Raw genomic sequence first — 24,999 nt, forward strand, 5'->3', positions numbered from 1 at the left:
ACATTCATGCCCCAAACATAATATATTCTAACATACTAACATATGTGTCCCAAACATTTAGAGTTAATTTAGGAACATTGCATGTTTGCACTTAAATATATTGTGTTTAAAAATTGTGCCCGAAACACTTTTTGTTTATATCGGAACATATGAAAAACATATTTTTCTAACAGTGCATGTGTCAATTACTGCTAGAGCGTTTTGTAATTTTTCAATGGATCTTTCATTTGAATTATCTCTTGTAAGTATGACTGTGTCGTCAGCAAATGTACCTATGGTACAGTCTTCACAATGAGGTAGATCATAGGTATATAACAGGTACAGGAGAGGACCCAGTATACTACCCTGTGGAACTCCCGAGTGTATTGGATAGATTTCAGAATATTAATTTCCCTGTTTCACACGATAATATCGATCGTCTAGGTATGACTCTAGTAATTTGCAATAACTTTCTGGAAGAATTGACTTAAGTTTATGTTTCAACGATGAATGCACTACTCCGTCAAATGCCTGAGATATGTCTAAGAACACAGCCGAACATACCTCATGTCTTTCAAAAGCTTCTTCAATATAGCTTGTAATTCGATGTATTTGTTCTATTGTGAATGTCCTTTGCGGAAGCTAAATTGATGACATGGTATTATATTCATTCGCTCTATAAATGTGTTTAGTCGCTTACTTATAACTTTTTCGAACAATTTACCAATTAATGGTAATAACGATATCGGTCTATATGAACTGGTTTCGTTCAGGTCTGTGCCGGGTTTTGGAATCATTATAACTTCGGCTACTTTCCAAATTGTTGGTACATATTTTAGTCGTATAAAAGCGTTAAATATTTTTGTTATTTTGGCTACTGCTTTTATGGGAAGCTGTTTTAAGACACCATTGATTAAATCAAAGCCAGGAGATTTATTATTGGGTAGATCCTTTATTTCAAGAAGTATTCCTTTTATTGTTATCTTCGGTATTGATTCTTGGTGGGTATAATTGACGTGTTCAAAGCTTGTTGTAGTTTGTTTTGAGAAGATTGTAGCCAAATTCATCCGCTTTTTCCTTATCTGATTTTGTCCATGCATTCGGTACTACTCTCAACGGTTGATTGAGTTTTGTTGGTCGATTTAATGTTTTCGTGGCTTTCCATAGTGAATAATCAGTCTTGCTGTCATAACTTAGATGGGAAATAATTTTTTTGAACTTTACGTAAATTTTTTTTTTATTTCTGTTCTAACTTTTTGAGTTAAATTATTTAACAGGGTTTTATCATTGGGTGATCGGCTAGTCTGCCATTTTTTGCGTTGCTTCCGTTTTTGCTTTACAAGATGTCTAATACACAATGGGTATGTTTGACTTGATCTTGGTTTTTTATACGTTGGTGTACTATTCCATCCAGCATTTTGTATGGTTTTAGTGAGATTGTGAATTTCATCCTCCAGATCATCCTGGGTTTCTATTGGCGTAAAAGAGTTAACACTATTTTTAACCAATATTTTGAACAATTCCCAATCAGTTTCTTTACTAATTAGTCTTGGGTTTTCTTCTTTAATTGTGAGTTTAGAGTGAGTTTAGTGATCTGAATTTAGGTCAAATCCCTCCTCCAATTTTATTAAACTTAATGAAATTTTGTTTATGATAAAGAAATCAATGATATCTGAACGTTTGGTCGTGTCCGTCGGCCAATATGTTGGAGAGCCACTTGAAATCACCTTAAATCCGTATTGATTGATTGCTTTTAGTAATTCTCTACCTTTTGTAGTTATTAGTCGTGATTCCCACTTGATATGCTTCGCATTGAAATCACCCCCAATAATGAACTTGTGTTTGTGGTGTTCAAAGAGTCTAACGTAATCACTTTGCTTGATGTTATGCTTAGGTGGGCTGTACAGAGATGTGATAGTAAGATATTCGTTGTTTTGAATGACGGTAATCGTGGCAGCCTGGAACTGTTCTGTTTGAATTTTTTCTTCTTCCCAGTGAATAATTTGGTTTTTAATAATAATTGCACTGCCACCTCTAGCTTTATTGCTTGGATGGATGGTATGGTATACTTTATGTTTTGGAAACGGTATATAGGATTCGTTTGTGAAATGTGTTTCACTTATGAGACAGATATCAATGTTCCTAGACTCTAGGACATATAAAAGATCAACTTGGTGTTTCATCAGGCCATTGACATTCCATTGCATTATTCGTATTTCAGACACCATTCAAATAGTGAACTGAAGTTTTCCTCTAGTGAGATTAGACGATTCTCAAACATTTTGTTTTGAGATTCAATATTTTCAAGTTTTATTAATATTTGGGTTAAAATATTTTGATTCAGTTTATCGTTAATTTGTGGTTGTTGTTGTACAACATGTGAAAAAAATTAGTAGTAATTTAGGAGGAGGTGCTACTAAGTTATTTTTGTTACTTCGAGTTTCATTATTGGTTGAAGATTTTTTTTATTTTTTCTCTCTAATCTTTTGTAATTCCTTCGCTACTTTACAACCTCGGTAGCTGGATTTCGGATTTGAATCTGACGGCTTATCACAGTTTTTAGATTCATGTTTCCCTGCGCAACGTACGCATCTAGGCTCTTTCGAACAATAGTTTTTGGTGTGGTTGTAGCTTTGACACTTTCCGCACTGCGGAATAAGTTTCGGAAGTTTCAAGGCTTCAATTGTAATTTTAGTGTTCAAAATGACATCAATTGTATAAATTGTATTTATATCTTCTGAATGATCAAAAGACAGAACAAACATATCGAGCGGCTCTTTCGACTTATATTTTGTCTTGTTAAATACATTTAAAATTTTGAATCCCTTGGTTTTGAGGTCCATTATTATGTCTTTTGGATCGCAAGTATGAGATAGGCCTTTTGCCATAACTCTTATTGGTATTTGTTGTTTGTCTTTATATGTACACCAAGTTATCTTAGATTTCATTTCATTTAGGACTTTTGTAATATTGCGGTAATCATTCGATTCAGCGGAATTTATCTTATAAGATTTATTGTTTAGTAACTTTACTGAAAAATTGTTACTTACGGATTTTTTGACGAGATTGTGTAACTCGTTATAGTTTCTATCAAATTGAAATATTATTGGTGGTGGTTGATTTGATTGATTACTTTTCTCTTTATTTTGATTGCGCAATATCTCTGCTTCTTTAGATGTTGATGGTTCTGTAGGCAATTTGGATCCTTAATTTTTTTTTAGTTTTTTTGTGTCTTTTGACTATCCAATCTGTTTCCCGCTTGAGTTCTTCTTCATCGGTGAAGTATTCGGCCTGTACCGTTTGGTCGACTGCAGTGTCCTCCTCTGCACTTATCTGAGAATGTGTTTCCATTATTCCTTCTGAATTTGTATTAATTACTTGTCTAAGAGAACTATTTTCATCTCTCAAGTGATTGAAATCTTGAAGTAGATTATGTGCATAAACTTCAAGTTCATTAACTTTTCGTATTAGAGATGTATTAGCTGCTTCCAATTCTTTTATACAATTCATCCTGAATACTGATAAGCTATTTCTTGGTGTATCTTGAGGGTTACTCATTTTTTATTATTTCTTATTGGGTTGCTTCGCACTGTTCTTACTGGGATGTTTCCCGCTATTCCTACTGGGTTACTTTTAATCAGCTGGTTGGTAAGACAACCCAATAAACACAAACGTTTGAAAAATGCTAAATTTCAACAATTTTTCAAACATTTTTTCAAAGGATTAGGGTAATATTCAAGTTGAGAAATTGTTGAGAAAATCGCGTTCTCAACAAAAAACAGACATTACCCTCAACAGTGAAATTCAACACATTAGCAATAATATCTCAAGTGTTATCCTCAAATTGAAATGCATCGTTACTCAATAATTTGTCAAACAATTTTCGATGCGAGTCAAATTCAAAATTAACATAGTTGCAAATACTTTTCAACCTAATTTTGTATGAATGATATCCCCACTTCAAATTGAAAGTCAAAGCCAAAATTCTATGAATTTTGTATAATTTATTCATTTTCATCAAAATAAAATATATAATAATACACTACAATACCAATTGATAAATAGTAATCTTATTAAACATAACAAATAAAAACAAAAAAAGCAAACAACAAAAATATCTTAAACATTATTAGTAAACACTTTTGCATTGATAATTCGATTTCCTCCCTTTTGGTGTCATAAAACAGCATTAAAATTTATTAACATGCGGGCAATTTGAAATTAGGAACGTGATGGACCGCGTGTTAGCATAGATTTCCAGCAGAAGGAATTCACATAATATCCATTTTAAGCTGATAATAGGATGTACTGACGATGTGATGCACATTTTCATCCAGAAGTTGTTGATTTCAACAATTTGTTGTTTTTAACAATTTTAATTGGTTGCACTTGTAATGTTTCTGGAAACTTTTTCTTGTCGATAAGCCACTCATTTTTCATTGGTCAGCTTCTTAATGTTTGCAAGAATGTAGCATCCAAAGATTTTAGTTTTCTGAAAAGAGATTTAAATTTAGTGACTTCTCTAAAGTGTTGATTTAATTTTTCATATTGACGTACCAATTATTATAAACTATTTGAAGCAGTTCCAGTTAATTGTCCACCATTTTTTCATCGGTCAGCTTTTTAATGTTTTCAAGAACGTAGAATCCATAATTTTAGTTTTAGTGACTTCCTTAAAGTTTTATTTCATTTTTTATTTTCACTTACCTATTTTTATAAACTATTTGGTTATTTGTCTAAAATTTTCCATTTTTTTATTTCTTGCAATTGACCACGAACTTCGTTGCACAAATAAGTATTGAAAACCACATGGTTTTTTCGTTGCATTTTAGGGTAGTGTTTTGTCAAAGTTTTCTCATATTATCTTCAACTCCTTTTCAAAGATTTCGTCAACATTTTGGCAAATTGGAAATAATTCGCAAACAATTTGAAGATGTATTGAAGATGAGCTATTTCAAGTCAAGTTGAATTTATGTTGAAAATTATATTTACCCTCAAACTGAAAAGTTGTTGCATTTGAAAAACGCTCATCCTGTGTTTATTGGGAACCAACCGCTGTATAAGCGAACGATGTGGCAACTGTCTGTACGAATGCAACAGATGTATTTGTTTATTTTTATACCCTCCATCATAGGATGGGGGTATATTAACTTTGTCATTCCGTTTGTAACACATCGAAATATTGCTCTAAGACCCCATAAAGTATATATATTCTGGGTCGTGCATGTCCGTCCGTCTGTTGAAATCACGCTAACTTCCGAACGAAACAAGCTATCGACTGGAAACTTGGCACAAGTAGTTGTTATCGATGTAGGTCGGATGGTATTGAAAATGGGCCATATCGGTCCACTTTTACGTATAGCCCCCATATAAAGGGACCCTTAGATTTGGCTTGTGGAGCCTCTAACAGAAGCATATTTCATCCGATCCGGCTGAAATTTGGTACATGGTGTTGGTATATGGTATCTAACAACCATGCAAAAATTGGTCCACATCGGTCCATAATTATATATAGCCCCCATATAAACCGATCCCCAGATTTGGCTTGCGGAGCCTACAAGAGAAGCAAATTTCATCCGATCCGGCTGAAATTTGGTACATGGTGTTGGTATATGGTCTCTAACAACCATGCAAAAATTGGTCCACATCGGTCCATAATTATATATAGCCCCCATATAAACCGATCCCCAGATTTGCCTTGCGGAGCCTCAAAGAGAAGAAAATTTCATCCGATCCGGCTGAAATTTGGTACATGATGTTGGTATATGGTCTCTAACAACCATGCAAAAATTGGTCTATATCGGTCCTTAATTATATATAGCCCCCATATAAACCGATCCCCAGATTTGGCTTGTGGAGCCTCTAAGAGAAGCATATGTCATCCGATCCGGCTGAAATTTGGTACATGGTGTTGGTATATGATCTCTAACAATCATGCAAAAATTGGTCCACATCGGTCCATAATTATATATAGCCCCCATATAAAACGATCCACAGATTTGGCTTGCGAAGCCTCAAAGCGAAGCAAATTGCATCCGATCCGGCTGAAATTTGGTACATGATGTTGGTATATGGTCTCTAACAACCATGCAAAAATTGGTCCACATCGGTCCATAATTATATATACACCCCATATAAACCGTTCTCCAGATTTGGCTTGCGAAGCCTCAAAGAGAAGCAAATTTCATCCGATCCGCCTGAAATTTGGTACATGATATTGGTATATGGTCTCTAACAACCATGCAAAAATTGGTCCACATCGGTTCATAATTATATATAGCCCCCATATAAACCGATCCCCAGATTTGGCTTGCGAAGTATCCAAGAGAAGCAAATTTCACCCAATCCGGTTGTAATTTGGAACATGGTGTTAGTATATGATCTTTAACAAGCGTGCCAGAATTGGTCCATATCGGTCCATAATTATATATATCCCCCATATAAAATGTTCTGCAGATTTGACCTCCGGAGCCTCTTGGAGGAGCAAAATTCATCCGATCCGGTTCAAATTAGGAACGTGGTGTTAGTATATGGTCGCTAACAACCATACCAAAATTGGTCTAATCACACAAAAATTGGTCCATATCGGTTCATAATCATGGTTGCCACTAGAGCCAAAAATAGTCTACCAAAATTTTATTTCTATAGAAAATTTTGTCAAAATTTTATTTCTATAGAAAATGTTGTCAAAATTTTATTCGGTTCATAATAAAATTTTCATCATTGTCAAAATTTTATTTCTATAGAAAATTTTGTTCAATTTTGATTCGGTTCATAATCATGGTTGCCACTCGAGCCAAAAATAATCTACCAAGATTTTATTTCTATAGAAAATTTTGTCAAAAGTTTATTTCTATAGAAAATTTTGTGAAAATTTTATTTCTATAGAAAATTGTATTTCTGTTGTCAAAATTTTTTGTCTACTTTGTCAAACTGAATTATATACAGTATGTCAAGAAAGTCTTTTGACATTGCTAAATATTTAAAATTCTAGAAATAATTGAAATATTAAATATTTTATTAAATTTTTAATTCTGTGTACGTATGTATACTTTGCAAAATACATAATAAAATATTTTTTTTAAAATTTCATTATATTTAATTTTGGAACAAAACATAATTTTTATCCCATTGTCAAAACACTTTCTTGACAAACTGTACGTATTGGATCGATCTTCTTTGATGTAATATATACCACGTATGGACTTACATACAATTTAGAAGATGGTGTTAGGAGGTTTTAAGATACCTTGCCATCGGCAAGCGTTACCGCAACTTAAGTAATTCGATTGTGGATGGCAGTGTTTAGAAGAAGTTTCTACGCAATCCATGATGGAGGGTACATAAGCTTCGGCCTGGCCGAACTTACGGCCGTATATACTTGTTTTATACTGTCTTTGCCAGCACGTTTGAGTTTTGTTTGTGGATATTTTATAGCAAAAGATGTATATTTCTTTTGCCAAAATAATTTGCAAATATTTTCTTGGATTACCGGGCACACACTCCGACCCGCACATAGCCGATACGCAGCGGATGATAAGGAACCGGTAAAGTTTTTAATAAGCCGTAAGTAAAAACACTCGGGCGGCTTTTATCAACACTTTTTTATGTTTTTGTGACGAGCTTTATATATATGCGACTGAACATTTCGAAACAACAACTAGTATTTAATAAAATGAGTATTTAAAACTCATTTTCACTAACTTCTATAATTTCGGTTTTAACCGGTTATGAGCAAAATAGAAAACCGGTTTTTAAAAAATTGTGATTTTCGGATAAACCGAAAACCGTCTTTTCATAAAAACCGGTTATTTTGACACCCTAGATAAGATTCAATGCAAAATTTGCATTTCGAAAAATTTTTAACATCAAATCTAAGAATATATTTCTATAAATATTTGTGACTTTCGTTTCTCTTTTTTCTAATTATAGACATACCAATGCCATAACAAAACTTTGTCCGACTTTGTGTTTTTGGGATCATGCAGTTTGCTTGCAACGGGTAAGTGTCCTTTATAACTGTTTATATGTCAACATAGAACAATATCAATATAGTTTGTTCATAAAGCTTTATGCCAATATATAGCGTGTATTTCTTTTTTATTCTATGGCATCTTGAATTATATTCTTTCTATGAAAGGCACAAGTTTTATTTAGAAAATATAGCAAAACCTTTCTGTATATCGGACGAAACTGCAGTCGAAAGAACAGCATTTACTCGAGTTCGAATCAACTTGCGTTTTTGGATTTTTGAAAGTTCGTTTTGTTTGTATAAGAATACGTTGATTACCAAAATTGAACATTATCAAATTTTTGGTCTGAGAATTCATTCAAATGTCAACAATGTGTTTACCTTTTTCATCACACGTATGGTTTACCTACTCGACAACAAAATATCGACACAATTACATGTTGTCAAAGCAGTATGTTACCTCTTAGGTTGCTATCGAAGTTGTCATCCAAATCACCATCTTGTGGATAGGCAACCTCCACCCAGGAATGTAAGGGTTGATCTTCACCTTCTAGAGCGCGAGATCCAGCGTTATAAAACAGAGCCTCTAGATCAGGCATCATACGAGACACGTCTAAAAAGGATTCATGAGGATACTGTAGCTGAAGCGGTGAGAAGCTACACTGAAAACAAAAGTATGCCCGGTTCCAAAGATTTTGTCTTTACTTTAACAATTTTGGTATTGATTCCGAGCCAAAGAAGCGGAGAATTCAAGTAAGGATACTTTCACAATTCTCTTTTAAATTTGGGTTTTGTGCACTTGACTCTAGGAAGCAATTTAAAATTTTTCGATTTTTCGGCTTTTTTTCTTCATATGCTATCAAAGTGCTTTAAAAACAAGTTAACGACAACTTTATTTTCCAAATTCAGACATGACTTCCAGTAGAAATTATGCTATGTTTCAAGTAAAAACGTCTTTAAAATAAAGTGTTGAAAAACATGTCCTATTTTTGAACGATTTTTTGCTTTGTAGTCAAGATGCAAAAAGACAACAAATTTAAAGATACCCATTTTTAAGTCCAATCACTTAATTATAAGGACAACAGGATTTCATTGAAAAGTTAATCGACTTTTGGACAAGGAAAAAACTTTATATTAGAGAAACGCGTCTTCTACGCTAAGCAAAATTAGCATTCGTATTTTAAGGACATGAAATCTTTGGCCTCCCGACAATATTTTTTTCAGTGTACAAGGTTAATCCAGTTCTGGGAGCTCGACCACCGCCCATACCACTCGTCACCTTTTCGCTTGCACAGCTAAGCCTACCCGTATCAACACCAGATCAGTATGGACACACCCCATCCTTCACGGAGAGTTCCTTGATAGAGCAAAATGGACGACTCTATATTAAAAACTGTTACAACAACAACAAAATATGAAGTGGAACCCAAATCGCATTTCTTTTGTTTGAATTATTCATTAATTACACTAGTTCTCCTAGTTCTTATGCTCTTTTTTCACTAAACAAATTATATCTCGAGTTAGAAAGGTCCGATTGTATCGTTGTTGGTGCTTAAATGAGAGGTATTAAGATGAGGAATAATTGGATCTGTGATAAGTTAAGTGGTTCAAAAAATATCGATACGAAAAGGCCAAATTTTCAACAACAAAAAATTCCGCCAGAAAAGTATAAACCATTAAAAAAATTTTTCCTCCATGGCCGTATAGATGATACTTTAACGTAAGTACTCGTAATAAGACCATCTAGAAGAAAAAACGACCGCAAAGTGACAAAGTTATAAGCAATTGAGTGAACAAATCCGATGTCAAATCATGCAATTATGAGCAAATCAACCTTTTTGCTACTCATCAGTGGCGATTTTACACTGAAAAAACAGTGCACCCTTTTCCATTGCAAAATGAACTAAACTGTAACAATATTGACCATGATTTAGCACTTAAGATTTTTTCTGTTTGTCTAGTTTAACAGGTTGGCTGATAACATATCAGCCATAAATTTTTCCTATATTTTTTTACTAACATATCAGCGCATTAGCCGACTTAAATGTAAAATCTTTAAGTATTGTAGAACTCTGTCCAGATCTTGTCCAACAAATTGGACGGATTTGATATGGCATCGAAAATGTGGATTTACAAAGTGGTGAAGAGTATAATATAGTCGGCCCCTCCGACATTAGACTTTCCTTACTTGTTTTTTCTATCAACTCGACTTTTCGAGATATACCGTTATGTTCAAAATTAAGGAACTTCCACTACACGCATGGAAGGAATATGATCACCTCAAACATGTTTTAAGAGCAAAATGTTATTTTTGTATGGTGACCATGTAACATGGTTGTCACTAAAATGTTATTTTCTCGTCAAATATAACCTGCTTGCCGAAATCAGATACATGATTTCCGAGAAAATAACATGGTTGCGAAAACCATGTTACATGGTCACCAACCAAAAATAACATTTTGCTCTTAAAACATGTTTGAGGTGATCATACTCCTTCTCTGGGTGTACATATATTGGAATAACTTGGAAACGTTTCATAATATTAAATTAAAAAAGAAATCCGAAACTTCCAAACAATATTCTATTTAAGTCGTGCTTACACTGATTTAAATTGTCCAAGTAGTTTTAGAGATATCGTTCAAGTTAAAAAAAAATTAAAATTAAAAAAAAATGTTCTTTAAAAATTCGTAAAGAATAAAAATGGGACAAAATTCATAGTTTTGGTCTAGAAATAGTCAGTTAAATATATTTGGAATAAAATGAGCTTTATTTAATTACAGTCGGTGCACAACTTTTTTAAATAATAAAAACAGTTTATGAGTTTGCGGTAGTAATGACGATGGGATTAGAAGAATATGATCCAAATAACGATATCTCTAAAACGACTTTGGAAATTTAAACACAATGTACGCGCGACTTAAAAAGAATATTGTTTGGGAGTTTCGGTTTTTTTTTTTATTTAATATGGTGAACCATTTTCAAGTTATTCCAATATATGTAGCGAAAGATCCTTAATTTTGAACATAATTGTATATCTCGAAAAGTCGAGCTGATAGAAAAAAAAACCAAGTGCAGATTTGGATTCAGCGACCTCAAATTAGTAAAAATTTGCTATAAATTTCAAATCAACACAAAAAAGTTCAATTTTGTTCCCTTGTGTAATCATTCACTAAAATGTAATAGTAAATGCAGAAATGGTCTGTCGTAAACTGTAAGTAGGGTTTTCTTTTTCCCGGACTTTTTGCATTCCCGGGAAAGCGGGAATTTTTTTTCGAATTTCCCGGGATCCCGGTCAAAGGGAAACCTACTTTGATGTGGAATACATTTAGACATTTTAATAAATTAGAAATAGCCTAAAGCTACGGTTATAAGGTAGTAGTAATAATAATATATATTATGTTGTTCTCTTACATCAGCCATAAATCATACTAAAATACGAAATATTTTGTAATACAAAACATTTTGACAATGGTTAAGGCAGTCTCGGTATAGTTTTCGGAAGAACACTATTTATATAGTGGGATTTTGTGTAACACTAAAAACCAGTTTGAAAATGAAAGAAACTTATTTCGATTTCACCATCGTTCAACGGGGTCAATAAATGCACATATTCAGTCAATATTCCCAAAAGGGAAACACTACCATGTAATGCGACATTCACATTACACTTTTAAAATCCACTTTAACTAGATTTCAATTGTCGCATGCCCTATAAATAAGGGCTTTAAACCCCAATTTTAATAGATTTCAAGCCTAATGTGTATAAGGTATAAATTTGAAATTAAATTAAAGATCTTTAAAAAGGTTGGAATTTTCTTATTTCATAAAAAGAACATCCTTGCAATAATTATGAAATTATGCAATTGCCAACGTGGGTTACATAAGGTAAAATGTCCCGTTGTTTTTAAAGGTTTACTCAGCCTACCAGTCTATCGGAATGTCGGTTTACAGAAATATGACAATCATAAATTAGGAAGTGCAAACTTCTTTTTAACAATTGGGAGCCCGTTGGATTCTGGAGTGGAACCCACGACTATGTATGCTCCTCAAGGCAACTACTACGACTTGGTACCATAGTTATTCACATTACACTTCCAAAATCCACTTTAACTAGATTTCAACTGTCATTTGCCATATAAACCCCTCTATTATACATAAAATATTGTAAAGAAAATTACCCGGGAATTCTCGCACTTCATTCCCGGGAAAGCGGGAGCGAAAAAATAGCAATTTCCCGGGAATTCACGGGATCCCGTTCCCGGGAAAAAACCCTAACTGTAAGGTATTTGACATACATTTACGACGTATTTTACCATACGTCAAAAACGTCGTAAACCTTCGTCAAATACATAGTTTTTGACAATATAAGAGTTGGTACAGTGTACATTTTTTAGAACCGGTTATTTCGTACGTTTTTCATAATTTTTGTGTTTACGAATGCCTTTTCATTATTAGGTTAGGTTAGGTTAAAGTGGCAGCCCGATTAAGATTCAGGCTCATTTAGACTATTCAGTCCATTGTGATACCACACTAACTAAAAGTACCTATTACATATGGGCACTTATAGTTTTAACCGTTGAACCTTCTCGATTATTTTCTTCTGTTGAACCAACCAGATTGTTCCAAAAACATTAGCAGACTGCTTAAGTTAACGTTTTCCAGGTCCGCCAGTAATCTGAAGCTATATGTCCCTAAAATTTGCTTACGCCTTACACAAAATGCAGGACACTCACACAAGAGGTGTTTTATTGATTCCTTTTCCTCCGCATCATGACAGTCATTATACTTCGCACCAATAGTTTTTGCCAAATCGCCTATCAGGCAGCGACCCGTTATAAAGGGTGATACGGTCAAAATTTGGTCAAGGGAAAACGAGTGTAAATCGGTGAAATCGTTTATTTAAAAAATCAAATTAAATTTCTTTTTCAAGTTCAATTAGTATAAAATTCAGGAAAAATATTCAGTTAGGCTTTCGCTTTTCCAAATCCGAATTGTCGGGCCTTACGCTTGACACCTGCCATCAGATTTTGTACAGCCACCTTGTCCACCTTCTTCGCCGCAGAAAGCCAGTTTGCCTTGAACTGCTGCTCGTCCTTAGCAGTTTTTTTGGTCTTCTTTAGGTTCCGCTTGACAATAGCCCAGTATTTCTCAATTGGGCGGAGCTCTGGCGTGTTGGGAGGGTTCTTGTCCTTGGGAACCACCTGCACGTTGTTGGCGGCGTACCACTCCATGGCCTTTTTACCGTACTGGCAATATGCCAAATCCGGCCAAAACAGTACGGAACAACCGTGTTTCTTCAGGAAAGGCAGCAGACGTTTATTCAAACACTACGTAAATTTCTTGGCTGATAGTCCCGGAAGCTATGAAAATGCTGCTTTTCAAGCCACAGGTACAGATGGCTTGTCAAACTAGATATTTCTTTGCGAACTTTGACAGTTTTATGTGCTTGAAAATATCTGCTACCTTTCCCCTTCCTTTTGCCGTATAAAACTCCTGTCCCGGAAGCTGCTTGTAGTCGGCTTTGACGTAGGTTTCGTCGTCCATTACTACGCAGTCAAACTTCGTCAGCATCGTCATGTATAGCCTCCGGGATCGCGCTTTGGCCGTCGTATTTTGTTTATCATCGCGATTTGGAGTCACTACCTTCTTGTAAGTCGATAGTCCGGCTCGTTTTTTGGCTCGATGCACGGTTGTAGACGATACACCCAGCTTATTTGCGGCATCTCGGAGAGGTTAGGGTTTCGCTTGAAACTACCGGCAACTCTCTTTGTCGTCTCAGCGGCTTCCGGTTTTCGATTTCCCCCCGATCGAACAGTAAGAGCTTGCAGGTAGCCAGAGGCATACCAACAGATTTTAGTTCCCCTGGAATATGTAAGGTAGTTCCTAGCCTTGCAAGCTCATCTGCTTTGCTGTTCCCCGGTATGTTCCTATGGCCAGGCACCCATATTAGGTGAATATTGTGCTGCTCAGCCATCTCATTGAGAGATTTGCGGCAGTCGATGGCCGTTTTCGAGTTGAGGAACACAGAGTCCAAGGATTTTATTGCAGATTGACTGTCTGATTATATATTAATGCAAATATTGCTTGGAGCATTACTTCTCAGCCAATTCACCACTTCTCTTATTGCTAATATTTCAGCCTGAAAAACACTACAGTGATCAGGTAATCTTTTCGCTATTCGAAGTTCCAGATCTTTAGAATATACTGCGAAACCCACTTGGCCATCCAATTTGGAGCCATCAGTGTAAAAATCTATATATATTTTATTCCCCGGGGTCCGTGTACACCACTCCTCACTGTTGGGAATTAGAATCTCAAACTATTTGTCGAAAAGTGGACTCGCCAAAGTATAATCCACTACGTTAGGCACATCTGGCATTATTTTGAGGACCATACTGTGACCGTAACTTTTTTCCGACCACAGCGATAGCTCACGCAACCGCACAGCCGTTGTTGCAGCTGACTGTTTGGCCAAAATGTCTAAAGGCAATAGATGCAGTATGACATTAAGGGAGTTTGTTCCTGTCTTGCTGAATGCACCTGTTCCTGTCTTGCTGAAAGCACGCCATACGCTGAACTTTGTCTAAACTTGTCGGCTGGTGAAGTGCCGGCCACCAGACTACAACACCATATAGCATTATAGGTCTAACCACTGCCGTGTATAGCCAATGTACAATTTTTGGTTTTAGTCCCCACTTTTTCCCTATTGCCTTTTTGCACGAGTATAAAGCTACCGTTGCTTTCCTCGCCCTTTCCTCAATATTAAGCTTAAAGTTCAGCTTCCTGTCCAAAATAACGCCAATGTATTTTGCACACTCCCTAAAGGGAATTTCAATATCCCCTAAGGAAATGGGTCTAACCGTGGGAGTTTTGCGATCTTTGCAGTACATGACTAGTTCTGACTTTGCAGGATTTACCCCAAGACCATTATCTTTCGCCCATTTCTCAGTCATCCGGAGGGCTCTCTGTATAATATCTCTTACTGTTGATGGGAATTTTCGCCTGACTGCTAGCGCCACAACATCTGCGTATGCCACCACTTGTATCCTTTCTTTTTCTAGGGAAACCAGAAGGTCGTTTATAGCAACATTCCAAAGAAGAGGTGATAGAACTCCTCCTTGAGGAGTGCCTCTGTTCACATACCTTTGTATGTTTGCTTGTCCTAGTGTGGCTGAAATGCGTATCTTCCTTAGAAGTTCGTCTAACAGCCTAAGTATACCTGGATCAACATTCAGAGTTGTCAGTCCATTTAATACCGAGCTCGTATGGACGTTATTGAACGCCCCTTCGATGTCTAGAAACGCCACGATTGTGTATTCTTTGACAGATAGTGAGCTTTCAATAAAGCTGACTAGTTCATGTAATGCGGTCTCAGTAGACCTGCCCTTCGAGTATGCATGTTGTCGTTTCGAGAGCAAACTTGAATCGACGCTAGTTCTGAGATAAATATCTATCATCCTCTACAGAGTCTTAAGTAGGAATGATGATAAGCTGAATGGTCGGAAATCCTTCGCATTCGAGTGAGAGGCTTTTCCCGCTTTAGGTATGAAAACGCCGACAACCAGGGGATAATTCTGTCAGCCACCGCTTGTAACTCCGTCGGAGTAGTTCCATCAGGTCCGGGGGATTTGAATGATCCAAAGCTATTTAACGCCCATTTTATTCTATATTCTGATACAATTTCCTCGATAGGAAACGACCGCTGAGCCACTGTGGCACCGCCAGTGCATGGTTCAACCGTCTGATTTCCGGGAAAATGTGTGTCCAATAGTACCTCCAGCGTCTCCTCACTGGACGTTGTCCAATTGCCCTCCGATGGTTTAATGAAACCTGGAGCGGAGCTCTTGGATGCTAGCACCTTCCGTAGTCTGAAAGCCTCGGACGAATTCTCAATGCTGCTGGAGTAATCATTCCAAGAGTTATGCTGAGCCTTTCTCAGTTCTCGCTTGTATTCTCTCAGATTCTTCTTGTAAGCGTCCCAATCCACAGGAGCTCTGGTGGACTTTGCTTTGTTAAAGAGCTTCCTGCACGATTTCCTCATATTAGCTAACTCCGTAGACCACCATGGTGGTCGATTTTCCCCCCTTGGCTTCCCTTTAGGGCATGTAGCTTTCAGTGAAATGTTGAAGGCCTTAGTAATCCTCTCCACTGCGTGTTCGATAACTTGCACAGTGCTCATATTTGTCTGTGGTATTTCCGGTATCATCATATTGAACGATTCCCTATACCTATTCCAGTCAGCTTTCCTAACATTTGGCAGAAATATGGTCTTGGTGGTATGAACATCAAATTTGAAACTGATGTAGCGATGATCTGAGAAGCTGTGTTCACTTAAAACCTGCCACTCAGATATCATTTCATTCATTTCTTGCGAGGCCAAGGTGATGTCCAAAACCTCTTGCCTGTTTTAGTGACAAAGGTTGGGGCATCTCCCTTGTTGCAAACTACCAGATTAAAGGGAGATACGGTCAAAATTTGGTCATGGGAAAACGCGTGTAAATCGGTGAAATCGTTTATTTAAAAAATCAAATTAAATGTCCTTCTCAAGTTCAATTAGTATAAAATTCAGGAAAAATATTCAGTTAGGCTTTCGCTTTTCCAAATCCGAATTGCCGGGCCTCACGCTTGACACCTGCCATCAGATTTTGTACAGCCACCTTGTCCACCTTCTTCGCCGCAGAAAGCCAGTTTGCCTGGAACTGCTGCTCGTCCTTAGCAGTTTTTTTGGTCTTCTTTAGGTTCCGCTTGACAATAGCTCAGTATTTCTCAATTGGGCGGAGCTCTGGCGTGTTGGGAGGTTTCTTGTCCTTGGGAACCACCTGCACGTTGTTGGCGGCGTACCACTCCATGGCCTTTTTACCGTAATGGCAAGATGCCAAATCCGGCCAAAACAGAACGGAACAACCTTGTTTCTTTAGGAAAGGCAGCAGACGTTTATTCAAACACTCTTTCACGTAAATTTATTGGTTGACAGTCCCGGAAGCTATGAAAATGCTGCTTTTCAAGCCACAGGTACAGATGGCTTGCCAAACCAGATATTTCTTTGCGAACTTTGACAGTTTTATGTGCTTGAAAATATCTGCTACCTTCCCCCTTCCTTTTGCCGTATAAAACTCCTGTCCCGGAAGGTGCTTGTAGTCGGCTTTGACGTAAGTTTCGTCGTCCATTACCACGCAGTCAAACTTCGTCAGCATCGTCGTGTACAGCCTCCGGGATCGCGCTTTGGCCGTCGTATTTTGTTTATCATCGCGATTTGGAGTCACTATCTTCTTGTAAGTCGATAGTCCGGCTCGTTTTTTGGTTCGATGCACGGTTGTAGACGATACACCCAGCTTATTTGCGGCATCTCGGAGAGAGAGGTTAGGGTTTGTAACGGTTGATTTGGCAACTTTTAGCGATTTTGCCAGCTTTGCGTGCGAGTAGCTCGGATTTTCGCGATGCGCGAGCAAAATTTTGATACGCTGCTCTTCTTGCTTGGACGACATTTTGACAACTGAAGAGTGAATTCCAAAATCAATAGGAGCAACATTCTACACACACACACCTTCAAAATGAGGGGTGTTCAGGTTTTTTAAATGCAATATTGAAAGAAACACGTTAAGTTTATATTGACCAAATTTTGACCGTATCACCCTTTAGTACGCAAAATGAACTCTATTACCGACTCTCCCCTTGCATTAGTATCACTACTTCCCCATATAATATGATGCGCATTCGCATCGCATCCCATAATGAGATTCGTCTTTGTTTTCAGTGACTCCTCAACCAAGGTCTTAACGGCACATGGTGGCATCTCCCTGTCAAGTCCCATATAGACCGAAGATACCCAATATTTGCATTTGGCCATTTCTAAACTGGCAACGACAGTGTCTGCATTGCACATTGAAGGAAGCAGAAACAAGTTAAGCTCGTTTTTAGCAATTATACAGGCTCGAATTACATCATTACCAGTATACTGCAATAGTTTGAACCCCGGAGTACTTAATTCACATATTTTGTTTCTATAAACATATGGTTCTTGAATAAGAACTATATCTATGTCCCCTTTCATCAGGAGAACTTTTAAGGCAGCACATGCAGCCTTACAATGATGAAGATTTATCTGGAGGATCCGTAGGACCATCGAGATTTTCAACAACCGTCACATCAGCCGCTTCAATCGAGTCATCAAGAATGTCCTCTTCAGAGATCTCGGTGATTCTCGCAATAACCATAGGTTCAGCTTTGGTGAGTTCTGAGGCAGTAGAAGCCTTCTCACGCATACGGTATCTATCCATGTCTTCAACTTTGGTATCTCCCTCGACTTCGCAAGAGGATCCGCTTACTTCTGATTCAGACAGAGGCTTGTCCATTTCTGAATCCTTTAGCTGATCGTTTTTATACACCTTCATTTGGATATAATGAAAGCCATAACATACACGGCCCTGAGACTTTGCTAGATGTGGCAAAGACTGAGTGTTCAATATAAACACTGCATGCCGTCTTGGTCCATCCACTTCATCCAAACGGCCAAACTTCCAATCAGCTGTTGGAAGATCTGGATTGCATTGTTTCAGTCTATTTAAAATAGATTCAGGGTCAGGAGGGTTTGCAGGTATCCACGCATGTGCTCTAGGTCTAGCCGGTATGTCTTTCTTCTCGACTAACTCTAGGGCAGCTCCTTCCCAAACTTCACCAATTTTCATTATTGATGACGGGGGAAAAACCAACCAATTCTCCTTATATAAGCAATAAAAGGAGAAATACCAAGAACGATAAAATATGCCTTTTATTCCAAATATCAATATGTTGACCAGTTTGGCTAATGCTTAGTGTATGTAGTCACAATGTGTGTATGGCTAATGCAATAGATAGCTATGCACGATATGATGTGTATGCTTTTATTTAACAAAACTTGCAAAGTAATGCGACAAACGAAAAAACAACGATTTAGAGATGCTTATGGCTAAGGTACAATTTATAGATTTTAAAGAGAGCTTTGGATACAATTGAAACATGAATTGATGATTGCTTATTAGCGATAATCGATTTTGATTACAATTATAACAATTAAAATACACAGAGAAAAATAAACATATTATTGGTACATAAAATCGTACGTTTTTGAAATAATTTTATTAATCATATTAACCCGTCTCAGAACATCCTCCCCCATTGAAAGGTGCAACCTTTCAACGTCATTTGTGGTTAACCTGCATAATTTGGAAACTGCTCTTCTTGTTATGCCATTGGTCGTCCTTATAACAGCTACTTGAATAACATCGTCTTCACCAGCGATAACTTCCAAAACTCATCCCATATCTGACCATATAACACTAGGTTTTCCACGGGTGCTGATAAATCGTTTTAATGCCGCCAAAAACGCTTGAGTGGACAAATCCTTAACGAGCTCCAAGTGGACAGCCTTTGTACACGCAGAGAAGAAACATGATTGTCACAATCATATTCGAAGAGCAAAATAATATGATAGGAGCTATGTTTACGGCGACCATGTAACAATTTAACCTGCAATCATATTGGGTCTGTGAACGTGGTTCTAAGAAAAATATAAACATTTTGTTATATTGATAAAAAGAATTTTGTTTGAATGAAAAGACAATGGTCTCGATTTAAAATGTTACATCAAATGTACAAACGCAGACATCATGTAACTGCAAATAAAAATAAATGATACCATATAGCAAAATGCAGAACAAAAAACAGGTACATTTTTTCAATTACACTTTCCTTTTTTGTCTTCACATAAAACCACGAGCCACTTCTGAATAAATAAATTAACACAAAACACAGTAAATCCGTATTCTCCGTCCATTCCAAGAAACTATCAACACACGACTGATGCACAAAATGAAAATCGTGTGTACCTGTTCAATGTTTTTATAAAATTCTTTTCGCTGCAAAAAAGTTAAAAAATTAAATGGTCACGAAAAAAATGTAAATGGTCTTTATTGCCATTTAATGGTTCTAGACATGTCTATACTAAAGGTCTGCACAAGTATGCTTGAAAGCGATTTCAAATGGCTTGGATTTATATAGAACATGCAGAACATCAGCGCTTCCGTGGTGAACGTTTTAAGCCATATGCCTAAAATTTTACTTACGAACTGTGGTATCCATCACTATTTATTTTCTTAAATAAAACAACCAAAACTACAACCGAATTTTATTCAATTTTTTTTTTTTGCAATTCGCAAATAAAGTAGAATTTGAGAAAATGATACAAATAGCGAAAGTTCGTAGACACAGAAAATATTTACAACTATTTCTCTATATGGAAAAATAAATAAAAAAATTTCACTGGAAATTATAGATTTTTCACTATCAATATTTATTTGAAAATATGTTGAATTCCATACCGAAGTTGTAGTTCTCTTTTTTCACAATTCCTTTAATAAATATATATTTTATATTAATATCACTTCATATTTACCATAGTTCTTCCAATTACAGAATTTTAATTTTATTTTACCAATAGCAGCGTTTCATATCTTATCCAATCCAGCTCATATTTTCTCCAATAGTCCAGGTCCTCAAGTTTTAGATTTATGTATTTTTCACGGAAAAATAAATTATTGCCTCCCATGGAAAAATGTTTCGACTAAGACGAAAAAAATGAACAAATATTTCTACCTCAATTACTCTTTTTGTCGAATTATTTTTGATTAACTTGCTTTTTTGTCCAATTGCTTTTGATGAACTCGACAGTGGAGGCACAATAAATATGTTTTTATTACTCTCGATATATCTCTCTCTTTGAAATGTTTTAACTCCACAAGTCTCTGGGCCAGCTGATTTTAAATGGTATGTGTCGCGGATGATCCATTAATTCTTTTCGAATCATAATTGAATTAATTTTATTTTTCTAAGGATCAAAATTGCTCCCTATATTTAATCCATAGGTGCAATTATCCTGGCAATTTATCCAAAAGATACATTTACGTATCAAGGACCTTCAAAGACTCAGTTTGATTGGCAATGCAAAATTCTCTCTCGCCTAAATTGACAAGTTTGACAAATCCGTCAAAATTTCGTTGATATCAACTTGACGTGAGTTACTTGGCAAAACGAAGCGAATTTCTCAGTCTATTTCCTGTGAAATTCCAAAGCGTGAAGTTCAATCTAGTGGCAAACCTCTAATAAAAATCCAAAATTTTTTATTTAATCATAGTGACATTTGTGCCACTAAACCACATTTTTCTGGATTTTTTGCGAAAGTAAATTCGATTATACTAATATTCTTGAGGTTTGTTTCATTGGAATCAATTAATTTCACGACTTGATATTTATAAAATTATAAATTTTAGATTTTCATCAAAATCATTGGGTCACGTTGTCGATTATTGTCTCCATATAAATTTGTTGAAAGTGATCATCCGAAGTACAATAAGACCCACCTAACAATCTGAGATCACGCTACCCACAGGGTAGCTGTGCATCAAGACGATTCTCTGGAGACATCCAAATTTTGACAGTTTTTATCACCGAAGAATAATCCCTCCATGCAAATGCTGAGAGACACCATTAGCCAAAGGAGTAATTAAGACATCGTCATATCCCCAACGCTGTTTTGATTATTTTACACACAAATCCAGCATGAGAATTTAAAGACTAAACCATTGCCCAAATCTAAAGTAAATTTTTTATGTCCCTTCGACATCAAATCTTGCGTTTGAGCTATCAAAAAATATGTCATAAAAGTGCTTTTCCATATATGCAATTTTTTTTAGCCTAACTAAATTTTTCTCAAATGTAAAACTTTGCCTAAAAAAACCTTAAAACATATAAAATATCACAGACAAATTCAATCTACAAAATTTAAAAATCAAATTTAATGAACACCTAAAATTTTTTTAATTTTTTTTTTAAACTATGAATTTAAAATAATTTACATACTAATTTTATTGCACAAATCCCAAAATGAACACCCTTTAGTGTTCCAAAAATTCACAGTAGAATTTAAGTTAATTTTCACGTTTTCCTTATGTAAAAATAATGAAGATTTTTTAAGTAAGAATTTTTTCAATAACATCATTATCTTCCCATATTCGCCCAAAAATGAAGTTAAAAGCAAAATCTTAAAATATTCCAAAAACAAAAAAATAACTATTTTGTTTGTGGCATTTGCACAAACTCTAATGTCTACTCTCTCTCTAATTGAATGTAACGAAATCATAATGTTAAAAACCGAAAATTGCCTTAATCTACTATAGTTTAAAATAATTTTCATGAAATAAATAATGTAAAATTTGTATAAAATGGAAAAAGCAAATATTCAAAACACTACAAAAAATTTAACTACTTATAACTAAATATCACATCATAAATCACATAATGAAAACATTTTAAAAATTTAATGCAAGAACAAATAATCATCGATCACAGAAAATATATGTATGTCCGTACATCCATGCATACATAATAGCACCAGCAACCAGATCGTAGCGGAGGCCTTCACCATGATCGGGGAGCGGGGGTAAGTGTTGTGTTTATTTTTTTTCTTATATCATTCATGATATTTTTCTTGCATTTCAATTGATTCACTCAATCACATGTTAGAGAGAGTGAGAGAAAGAGAAATTACGCACTCAGTTACACTCTATCACAGTGTAATTGTTGGTACAAGTTGCTATAATTTAATATAATTTTCTCTTTTGTTTTGATTATCACCCACACGTGCTCTTTCTTTTTTTTAGTCTCTGTAGTATCTGATTTTGTATCTTTTCATATGTTTTCATTTTTTCCTTGATTATCGTGATTTTTCTTTATTATAATTTCTAATCTAAACTCAATGATTGATTAACCCATTGGGGGTAGTCAAAAATTAGAGTCAACGTGATCGTTTTAAATTTTGCTTATCAAAGTTAAAAATTATTATCAAAATAATAAATATGAATAGGTATTGATAACCATATAGTGTAAATAATTTTTCCGCTTCTTTAATAAATTTTCCTGAATTTTAATATAATGTGAAAACATACATATTTGACTTCTAATATGAAATGGTAAAGTTTTATCGACGTTTCCCTACAAAAGGGATGTGTAAGTAAAATGTGAGTGATGATTAGCTATTGGGATCCGATAAAATAGGCCGAATTGGATTATGGTTGGCGAGGGTTACGAGGCAATTTCTCATGACACCAGAGAAATACCTTAAATTTAGATTTCTGAATAATACAAGTAACATTTCACTTCAATTTCAAAATTTTTTTATTAAACCGCTGGGGATCTTTTTCTTCTATTTTGTTGTTTTTGTAAAATTTAGTTCAAATTCTTTTCAAGTTATTTCCATTAAGTTCGCTCCAATTTAGTTTCGTGTTTAGTAAATAAAAAGGGAGTCTACAATAATATCTGTATTGGGAACAAGGTTTGGCTAGAGCAGGACACGAACTCCCCAACGACTGTTTGCTAGCGGAATAAAAGGCTCCCGCAGTCCTACCTCTTTCCAAGTTCCACGATGCTATCTTAAGACTTAAAAATATGCATCGAATTATTAGTCGTGTATATTAAGGGCACCTTATACGGTCGGATAAACCCTGCGACACAACACGTTGCGGCGACAAATCCGATAGTATAAGGTCGTGTTCGGCTGTCGCGGGGACGTGTTGGCATAAAATCAAAACAAGTTTGATTTTTTCTGGTTGGGAGGTGCAAATCATTGAGTGTAAGGGGATGTTCGACAAACATTATCAAACACAAATTTATTTTTACATTAAAAACAGGCATTTCTGCAATGAAATTAATGATGGATCGCCAATTCTGTTTGAAAATTAAAGAAATATATAAATCTAAACCAGTATTGTGGCAAAAACGTGGAAAAATTCCACTTCCAATCAATGGAAAACCAGACGACAAGTATTTTGAAATTCATCAGGTAATTTGTAATATATTAAATGTGGATTACTTCAGGAATCATTGTTTTGACACATATACCAGGATTTTCTTCCATTTTTTCAGTAAAAAATGGTTTCACCCATAAATCTTCATACAACTTCATTGTTTGTTTATGCTTCTTCTTATTTTTTCATGTTGCCAGCACATTTGTTCGTGCAGTGTAAGGGCAAAACTTGAACGAACACACAACAAATAGACGAACCTCTGTCGGAGTGTTTATCCGACCGTCTAAGGTCCGCTTTATACGTCGCTAAACAAACCGAACAAATACATCGAACGACGGCAGCATGGCTTGAAAACACAAGCACAACAAAAGGCAATTGAAACCAAACCAAGCATAACAAATACTATGTACTATGGACAAAAACCCTGGTAACATGTACTCACGATAAAGAACAATACATACTGTTACGAATTTGATAATTATAGATTTAAGTTTATTTAAATTAGTTCCCGTTAATTTAAAATTTCAAATTGTAACGATAAAATTTCGTTATCACTTGTTGGAATCATCTATTCATTTTCTGGTACTTTCCTGAATTTCTTTTATGTTCTTTTGTTTGCTTATTTTCATATCGAAATGTAAGTTCTTACTCTCTTTGATAACAACCCCTCGGCTTTGTTATTTTGTTGCATAGAACATGTTGCTACTTGGGTTATAAATGTTTTGCGTGGGTTATGCATGTTCTACAGAACCTCAAGCAGCACAGCATAGTGGTGTGATTTACTTTTGAGAAAAAATATAGAAGCCTTAAGCAGCAATTACTTCAATAATTTTTGTACAATATAGTAACTACGAAGCTTTGCGTATTCTCTTTTTATTTCATATTGTTTTTTGTTTATTTCTAGAGTCGAACTTTTGGGATTGAAAATGAAAATAAATTACATTGACTTTCATTTCAATTTTAACATAAAAGATTTTTTTTTACACTGGTATAAAAATGTTTCGTACTATTAACGAACGGGCTTCGTTGATTAATTTTCGTTAATAATACGAATTTTTTCGTTATAAGAACGAAAGTGATCGTTAATACAACGAAATCAATCGTTAAAAGACAATTTTGTGTTTTGGTTTTTCGTTATATTAATGAAACACGTTTCGTTAATATTACGAATATTAACTTTGTAATTTTTTCAAGAATTAGTATAAAAATGTT

At 35.4% G+C, this 24,999-nt stretch overlaps 1 protein-coding gene across 1 annotated transcript in view; it reads left to right on the forward strand.

Annotated features, from left to right (window-relative positions):
- The window catches only part of Rbcn-3A (rabconnectin-3 alpha), a 668,488-nt gene that overhangs the window by 456,767 nt on the left and 186,722 nt on the right, over window positions 1-24,999 (forward strand). The window contains exon 17 of the mRNA XM_075299033.1: window positions 7,912-7,981. Within this exon, the coding sequence (XP_075155148.1) occupies window positions 7,912-7,981 (70 nt within the window). The remainder of the gene's footprint in view (window positions 1-7,911; window positions 7,982-24,999) is intronic.

Source organism: Haematobia irritans, chromosome 3 (genome assembly GCF_050003625.1).
Source record: "Haematobia irritans isolate KBUSLIRL chromosome 3, ASM5000362v1, whole genome shotgun sequence".
Classification (NCBI taxonomy): Eukaryota; Metazoa; Arthropoda; class Insecta; order Diptera; family Muscidae; genus Haematobia; species Haematobia irritans.